The following is a 9,564-nucleotide window of genomic DNA, read 5'->3' as shown; positions in this document are numbered from 1 at the left end:
GTCTACCAATCCGCACTAGGCCAGCGTGGTGGACTAAGGCCTAATTCCTCTCAGTTGTATAGAAGGCCCGTGCCCAGCAGTGGGATTATATATAATACAGGGCTATTATTATTATTACTAGTAAAACTATACATAGTTATGCTATAGTAAGGAAAACTACAAGTAACACCCAGATCCGAAACAAATATTTGTAGAGTCTATACATTAGTTTCGAGGCAGCGACTTCGGTCCGTTTCTTTCGTTTCAGAACTGGTTCTTCGCCACCTGAACCAAGAAGGCTGCCAAATACCAGTTACAAGGATATTCATTTAAGTTGTATTTTTTTTATTTCAATTTTAGACTAGACACGTAAATCCGTCCCTTTGGAAGAGATAGCGAGGCACCTGTTATCAACACATAGCAATGACAAACCAAAGGTAGAATATGCTATTAAAATGCAGATTATTAAAATTACATTTCCTACAACGTCAAGTCAACGTCTTAATCCGCAGCTCGCTGTAGGTCCTAGGATGGGAAAACAGTGAAGCTATATTTAAATATAGCCAGAATAGGACTCTATCACTTAAAAAGTTTATTATAGAATACCATTACGTCAGTGTTTAATCAGATAATAATACCAGCCCTGTTTTACATACTGCCCACTGCTGGGTAATATATTTACTACGGACAGGGTTTCACCTTTCTCTGATAACAAAATGAACGTATCTGATAATATATACAAAGTCGACCAATAAGTCGTTATGGTGATGGCAGCCAAGAGTTTTTTAACCTACTTTAATTAACATTGACTAAACGGCAAAATTATTCACTGGTTTAACCGGCTACAGTAGAATTTTCAAAATGTATAGGCTTTTTTTATGATATAGAGGTTTGGCGGCGTAAAGTATGTCACCACTGTAGAGGAACAGATGGTTGCGTTCCTCTATGGAAGGGGAAGATTCCTAGTCAGGCAGCAAACAAGCATACCCTTCATCTGATGGTAAATGATCAACGGTGCCCATCAACATCTGCTATACCAAGGGGCATAGATATGCGTTGCCGGCCTATTCAGTGAGAAAACGCTGTTTTTGAAAGGTCGCTAGGTTGTCATCTCTATTCTGTTGAATATATATTATTTTATTTATTTATTAAGGATCCGCAAAAGTGTAATACGTGCATTCGTAGGTATTCAATGCTGTGTCATCTTTGATAAAAAAAAATGTGCAAATCAGACGCGAGTTCAAAAGAAGTTATTAGCCAAAAAAATCACGATTATATTGCTTAAGGAACTTATTCCAGTCAAAATTCAAATTAATAAACGTTTTTACTTCTCCATACAGCATGTATAGCAGCACTATTAGATAAGAAAGTGTCGTTGATTGCTTCCGCTAAAATCACACCTTACAAATGACGACAAGAAAATTGAAAACCGGGACATTATAATAATAAAGACAATCATATATTGCACTGTATACAAGTACAAAAAATTATTCAATCACACAGACAAAAAATTCATACTTACTTACAATTATCTTAAGAATATACCTATTTATTATAAATCTATATTTAAAGCTATTATAAGCTATTTTCTAAACTTATAATATTATGTTTATGCACCTCACCTGACCAAATTAATCTCAATATTTTTGACCCACGGTTTTGACCCACTGATATGACAAATATTATGCCATTCTTTACACATATGACAAACAGAATAAAATTCAAATGGATGTAGATCTTATAAAATTAATAAAAAATTAACAACTATGAGTTCACAAATCATTTCAAAGTTATTAAATATATTAGTGTAAATTCAAAAGCTTCCAAACTTACAATCAATGTCTCCTAAGTAAACTATCGTATCAGGAAAAATAGTGATATCCACTTTTTAGCGTTATCAAGGTACTGTTTACTATCAAACCCATTTAATTCAAAAGTTAATAAACGAAAAAAATCTCCATGAAAAATGATTTTCTACCTTTATTTTAATGGATTTGGTAGTAAACAGTACCTAGATAACAAAACGTTAAAAAAGGGAACATTGCTATTTTCCATATACGATAGTTTACATATGAGCCATCGAAATCTCAGTTATTTAAGGTTCAGTTTAAACATTATGGTAAGTCGGTTAATAACTCGTCGTAATGCGTAAGCAATTTCGAGTATGCGTATTTTATAACTCAATCAACATTTAAGCAATATATCGAAAATTAATTCAGCAGAAAGATTTGAGTGCAGCGGCGTCTGTGTCTGTCGCAACCTCACCAGCCGACTTGGTAGGGGCTTACACTTTCGCATACTACTGTACAGTCACAATTCTCTTGGCTGTACGATTCAGTTAGCGTTAACCAAATAAATATATTTCACAACTTCGCTGAAAAAATAAATTGTTTATGCAATAAATAAAAACACCGGCGCAACAATTTCTTTCTCGATTACAATTTTAAATAACTTCTCAGATAAGTTAAAATGTATTCATTAAAATATTTAATTAGTGTGTGTGCATTAGTGTTGTGCTATTTACAAAATACAAATGCTGCTAATGAAGCTTACGAAATTGGTAAGTTATGCTACTAAATATCCTTCCTAATAATAATATATTTATTCACAAGTTAGTAAAGATGTAGAAATGCGTAGACCATAGACTTTTGAATAATTTTTAGAAGTAATCGCGTAAACTGCTGAATCAATTTGTAGCAGCTTTGGCACATAAATAAACTAGGTCATGGACCGATATGTAAGCTTTTATTTTTTTTTAAGGGCCGGTCTAGAAAATAACGATGATAACAAAAAAATATTATGAAGAGACATGAAAATAGCTACATTGCAGACTATAATCAACTAAAAATACAAGTCCAACAAACTCTGAAGAATAGCATAATTAGCACCCTAGAGAAGTTACTGAACTTAATAACTCACTTTCATTCTAATTTAAAATTATCAAAAATGTATGTAAATTGGTCCTTCGAACTAGTTTTTACTCTTTAAGTAGATAAAAAAATCAACAACAAATTAACATGCATCACCTATCATCACAGTAACTTGCATTTGACATTAATTTTACTATTCATCATTTAATAGATAGATAATTATTAATGTGCGATAATCGTATTATCTAAGAAAACATGTAAAAGAATTTGCAATAAAACCACAATACATCAATTAATTATACTTTAATGACGTTGTACAAGATTCAGGCTTAATAAACATTATTGATATTGCGAGTTACGGGTAATAAGTATATTGCCGAAATTTGATAAATTTTTCATGCATGAGTTGTGACGAATTCAGTTTTATAGTATTCAAGGCATCTAAAGTATTTGTCATGACCACAGTAAATCAGAACATGGCCACACAAACTCATAAAAGGAATTCCACTTTGTTCTACCTCTGTCAGCATATGCATTTTGAAATATATCTGATGTTACTTCACACAGTTTATCGCTCAATTATGCGTTAACACGACCAACATCTCAAAAATGTGGTAATAACCATCAATTCGTGTTAAATCTCACGCAATCTGGCATCGTGGAATATCAAAACATATCTATTGACACGGTTTGGTATAAAACTGATTGACGCAACGCAGAGGTGCGTTGGGCAAGTGATCCCAACATCCTCAGGCAAGCTGTGGGCAAACAGTGACGCAAAACCCAAGGTTACCGAACACCAAGCCATTTGACGGCACTTAACCAATGTTTATGATCTGTAATAGTTATAGCGTTAGATATGTGTGAGATTAGGATGAGCAAAGGTTTGGAAAGAATCTTTGGAGCTTGAATTGTTTTATCATATTTTGTAATAAATCATGATATAAATAAAATTTCCATAGAAGCAAAGAAACCGAATCACACGTTGACCCCATCACCGAAGAATGCATGTTTTACTCACAATATTGTAATATACAAGGTTCCGCGGTGGACAAATTAATAACTGTTAAGTATTTGTGGGAATAAAGTTGTCCAGGATTATGAGAATTGTATTATAAATAATATAGTAATTACCTAACCTAAGAAACGGTTGATTAAAGTTCGTAACATCAGGTACACAAAAGAAACATTTCGCAAACGTTTTGTTATTCTTCCAGTCTATGTTTACTATATTATTCAAATAAATATTCTGTAACTCTACTGAGTAGACTCTACTCTATACCGTCATTCAAGTATAAATTAAAATATTTGATTCAAGTTATATTCTACACATCTTCTTCCTATGTTATGTCTCTATTAGGTATCTGTGTCAACTATAATTGATCTATTTTAGGAAATTATTTTTTTACGTCTCGCACAAAGTTGCTTTTTCGGAAATACGTTGCATTTTTTTGATTGGTCGTTTATTTTTAAGAAGTCTCTCGAAAATCGATGGCCTAGGATAGTTTAAATGCTTTGTTGCATAATGATACCTGCCTAATACAGGAAATTAAATTTTAAAATCATATTTCTATTACTATGATTATCGGGATATGAATGCAGTGAACTCAGCTGTTCCAATTCGACATACTTTCGATCGTGCTCTTGTAATCATTACATAAAGATGTTGTTCTACAGTTTTATGGTAATCGGAATGTCCAAACTGCACTCATGACACAGAATAAACTTCCGCTGCAATTTCCTATATGTCCCACGTATTTGGTAATTAATTACGAATTGCTTACAAATGTATTAAATGATAAAATACATAATATTGTCAGATTTTAGAACAATTAATCCGTATAATGAATGCATGACGTTAATCAATGACGATTTTTTATCAATCTAATCTCACTAATATAATAAAAGCGAAAGTTTGTATAAATGTCTGGATGTTTGTAAGAAATAAACGTAGAAAGAGGTAAACGGATTTAGATGAATTCAGGCAGACGGTAGTAGTGTCTTGTTGGCAGTGGAATGAACTGCAGAGACGAATGTCCGCAGTTTCAAAACCCAAGGGCACGCACCTCTGACTTTAAAAGTTATGTGTATTCTATGTGAATTATCGCTTACTTTGTCGGTGAAGGAAAACATTATGAAAAAACCTGCATATCTGAGAAGTTCTCATACGAAGTCTGCCAACCCGCACTAGGCCAGTGTAGTCAGCAAGACTAAAGCCTAATCTCTCTCAGTAGTAGAGGAGGCTCGTGCCCAGAAGTGGGACAGTATATTATACAAGGCTGTTATTATTATTATATTAAAGGAAGAGGGATAGCCCGCCATTTATCCCGGTAATTTGCTTCCATAGGAAATAATGGAATTTTTTAAATCTGATCTCTACTAGTTGACGTTGTACAAGTGACGTAATGAATCACAATAGTGTTATAGTGATCAGCTCAAAAACAGGAAATATCTATATTATATTAAACTCGATAGTTCTACACAGTACTATGTATATATAAGTTATGAGACCAAGGAACCCGATGGAATATTATGGCAAGAATTCATTAATTTATCAAATATATTATTGCAAAATCTTATGATTGCAACGTGTTTTACAAGTATTGTTGACACAGATTCCGCTTGTTTTACATAATATTGTAATATTAACTACACGCTGAGACATGCTATATGTATGTCGTGGTTCGGGCTTGAAGACGCACATTACACAGTTCTTTGCTCTAGACTAGCGTTAAGAAACGTACACCAGTTCTATAAAAGCTATTACCATTAGAATATTGATTTACTTGTTTTAAAACCAGGTTAATATTCTTTCACATGCCCCCATCCTACTCCGATATGAGGTCGGCGCAACAAAATTTTCATCAAAACCTTCTAGTCCACAGCCCTTAAAGGCTCCCACTAAACTTAGTCTAACGATATCCAGGTAATCCAGAAATCAAAATCTTACTAGTCTTATCTTGCGAATATTATAAATGTGAATGTATGTGAAAATATTTGGATGCTTGTAAGAAGTAAACTCAGAAACAACTGAAAGGATTTCGATGAAATTTGGCATACGAACGGACATGTCCTAACATATGTATAGGCTAGGTACTTTTTATCCTGGTAATTTGCTTCTATGAAAAATATTTGAATTTTTAATAAAATTTTAAATAGATAGATAGTTGCTTCGTACAGATGATAAATCATCCCTAAATCACTGTAGCAATCTACAGTAGTAGATCGCTACAGTGATTTAGGGATTTTCATAGTGGGAAAGGCTCTTCCGCAGGCGAAGTCGCGAGCAACACCTAGTACCTAACATATTACTTATACTTATATTATTATATTTTTTTTCAGAAAAAATATTTGCTGCATGTAAAAAGTCATCTCCAGAATTCGATGGCTGCGTAAAACGAGCTTTCAACAAAGTACGGCCTTTTTTTAAAGTAGGTGAGTAGACCCCTACATACAATATAAGTTTATTTCTTTTCTAAAAAAGGCAAAAAAAACACATGTTCCAAATATACAACAGCTGGTCTAATATATTTTGTATTTACTATTCATGAATACCAAAACATGAACACGGGAACCCTTACAATGATTAGAAAAGCAACGATGAATTTTTCTCACACATCTTCACGTTTCCAGGCATACCAGACATGGGCGTGGCGCCTTTCGATCCACATTTCGCCAAAGAGATCAAGCAATCACGTGCCATTAGAGGCATCGGCTATACACTCACCCTGAACAATGTCTTCGAAAGAGGATGGGCACAGTCCACTGTCACCAAATACAAGTAACCTTGCTAGATAATATTTTGTCTATTGCATTTTATATATATTTATATGATTCTTTCAATTGATTCTGTAGGTAGTATTTAATTAGCATGTAGTAGATAATTATACTTATTCTATTTAATAATCATATGCCAGTTAGTGATATCCTATAATAGATAAAGCAGAGTTTATAATATTAATAATAATTGTTGTTTACGAAGCAAGGTATTGGATGTCCAATTAAAATAAAATAAAAATAGAAAAAGTAAGTACTGATAAATTTGTTATACATTGTTTTTCCGCAGAACCGACTGGGAAAATCAGCGTATAATCTACTCCCAATACTTCCCTGAGAAATGGCTGAATGGGGACTACGAATTTAAGGTAATATAAATTAATATAATTATTAATCTTCTACCACTATAATTAATAGATCAACAAAAATAAACTTGTGTTTTCTTTAAGTATTCTAATTGCTGGTAGATACAGTCTTAAAATAGGACAGCAATGGGAGTCAATGCGAAAATTTGCAAACCATCATTTTTGTAAAAACCTGAAGTAAGCCAATCTTTGTTTCGTAGATGAAGAAAATTATAAATAGCGCACACACATATTTGGGTTCACGATATAAATAAATGTAAAAAAGAAAATTGTATGGTCAATTTCCAAATGTATTCTTTGACCTCACGAACTATCCTGATTTTTTTTTTTTAAAAATTCCAGGACGCGACGCCTGTGGGCCACTATGGCCGGTTTAACAACTTGTATACGGTGGTCACTATCCGGGCGGATAAAAAAAATATCCTAGCATACTTACGTGCTTCTATTTATCATTTCTACTTCATAATAAATATTTTTACGCATCTAATACATCATGATAGTTGCTATCCCAGTATCGTATAAGATCCCATTTGGACGACAAGCGTTAGGCGCACTCTTAAAACTTGTACATGTCAAGGGCGCGTTAACATGTGAACGCTCCGATCAAGATACATAAAAATCGTGTTCCATAAGCGCCTATACACACAAAATATATTTGAAGATGATTTGTGCGTTGGCCCGCCCCACCTAATCGACGCTATCCATTATGAAGCGTCTACATCCTGTATCGTCGATAGCCTATTATAAATTTCCAAAATCCTTTCCAGGGCGACGCGTTCGGCCTAGGTGTGCTGCGCTCCGGTCACTGGAACCTCACACTGCGCGACTACTCGCAGACGACGCGCATCAAACGCAACGGCACCGGCGTCGACGTGCACGTAGAGGTCGACCACATCGGCGACATGGAGATACACGTCGGAAACCTTCTCAGAGGCAATGGGATTTTAGGTAATTTTATTGTTATAATTGTACAAACAATAAATTAATGCTGAGGAAGCAAACTTGTTTATCGACTGCAGATTTATCGAGTGTCGAAAAAGAGGACCACGTATGCACCTGATAAATAGAAAGTTATAATTGCTCATCTGGTATCATACTTAGATGACCCTCGTAAGGCGCTACTAAACCACGGAGTCGATTGAAATAGACTATACAAAAAACGTAAACAAACTTCTATAAAAATATAGTTATTTATTTATTTTACTCTGTACCGATTCTAGTCTTTTCATGTGGCTAGGCATAAAAATAATTTTGTTTGGCCTCCAAAATAGTTGTGTTGTAATGATTTGTGAATAAAAATAGACGACTATTTTGGTAGTTAGTGGGGAGCCGCTTTCGGAGTATTTGGCACTGACCTTGTCTACATAGCGCAGAAGTCGGTCACCTACACTTTAGTTAATACTGAACATAAATTGTTACTGGACGCAACACTATTCACTTAGCTGCAAATTATAGAAAGAATATAAGTACTATATAATTATTATGTACATATAGTTAACTAACCCAGTAAAATACGAACAATTTAAACGGAGATCAAAAAGGAACAATCTTCTAAATAATACATGTCACAAGGACACAATATAGCAAATAAAAATAATTTTACCACAAAATTAAACTGCCTTCAAAAACCACTCAAAACCAATCTGGAGAGATATTCTTTCGAATAAAAATAATTTTCCAAATCGGTTCATAAACGAGCGAGTTGTGAGGTAACAAATATAAAAAAAAAATCATTCCCGTCGAATTGATAACCTCCTCCTTTTTTGAAGTCGGTTAATAAATAGTATGCCTTATCGATTTATATGTTATACATTTTATTTCGTCTTCTGACCCATGCCTTACAATTCACCCAATTTTGCACATTAAATGTTTGAAACATTTTCAGAGCGCATGCTGGACCGCATGATCAACGCCACATGGAAGCCAGGTTTCGCCGTCATCAGGCCGCTCATCAATGACCTCGTCAGCACCGCCTTTACAGACATTTGGAGCAAATCCTTTAGAAATTTCCCTATCCAGTACTTCATTAAGGACTGATTCTGAATCATCTAGGTTGTAATAATCGTTATTCGAATAAGTCTTAGGTTAATATAGATTAAAATTATATGATACTATTGTTGTTAAGCTCAAATATGTGCCAGTTATCTTTGTAAATATATACGTTTACGTCCATACCTCTTATATATAGAGTGGAAGAGAACAAAAAAAAATGATTAACAAAAAATATGCATTCAAACTAAAGAAAATAAACACTTGTAAAACATTCCTTCCACTCTGTACACATAGCATTGTAAGTGACATTATAATATTTCAAAATTTAGATTTTAGATAATCATACCTCTAATGATTAGTAAGTAAATTGTTGTGTTGTTTTATGTGATGTAATAAAATAAACTAGTCATTTCATATTTTGGAAATAATAATTTCATATATTGCATCCCCAAATTACATTTTATATTATGTTTCCGTTTCACGAGATGTTAAGTATACCAATGTGGTAGGAACATAATAATGATTACCATTAAGTAAACTACAGAATAAGGAAAAGATAACTCTTTTCCTTATTCTGTGGT

At 33.7% G+C, this 9,564-nt stretch overlaps 1 protein-coding gene across 1 annotated transcript; it reads left to right on the top strand.

Moving 5' to 3' along the window:
- The first annotated feature begins 2,305 nt into the window (after nt 1-2,305).
- Nucleotides 2,306-9,428, top strand: LOC115442076. The gene is made up of 6 exons (XM_030167038.2): nt 2,306-2,539; nt 6,192-6,284; nt 6,483-6,630; nt 6,916-6,994; nt 7,759-7,939; nt 8,877-9,428. The coding sequence occupies exons 1-6, from the start codon at nt 2,449-2,451 to the stop codon at nt 9,026-9,028; spliced, it is 744 nt and encodes a 247-aa protein (XP_030022898.1). The 5' UTR covers nt 2,306-2,448; the 3' UTR covers nt 9,029-9,428.
- Nucleotides 9,429-9,564: the final 136 nt, after the last annotated feature.

This window comes from Manduca sexta, chromosome 28 (genome assembly GCF_014839805.1).
Source record: "Manduca sexta isolate Smith_Timp_Sample1 chromosome 28, JHU_Msex_v1.0, whole genome shotgun sequence".
NCBI classification, from domain to species: Eukaryota; Metazoa; Arthropoda; class Insecta; order Lepidoptera; family Sphingidae; genus Manduca; species Manduca sexta.
The sequence above is the reverse complement of the archived record's forward strand: the minus strand, read 5'-3'. Positions and strand labels throughout refer to the sequence as shown.

What these genes read in the sequence shown, in the direction of transcription:
- LOC115442076 (XM_030167038.2), top strand. Translation starts at nt 2,449, where the DNA reads ATGTATTCATTAAAATATTTAATTAGTGTGTGTGCATTAGTGTTGTGC. An exon ending in TCCACTGTCACCAAATACAA is followed by an intron (nt 6,631 to 6,915) that starts GTAACCTTGCTA and finishes GTTTTTCCGCAG; the next exon opens with AACCGACTGGGAAAATCAGC. An exon ending in CAGAGGCAATGGGATTTTAG is followed by an intron (nt 7,940 to 8,876) that starts GTAATTTTATTG and finishes AAACATTTTCAG; the next exon opens with AGCGCATGCTGGACCGCATG.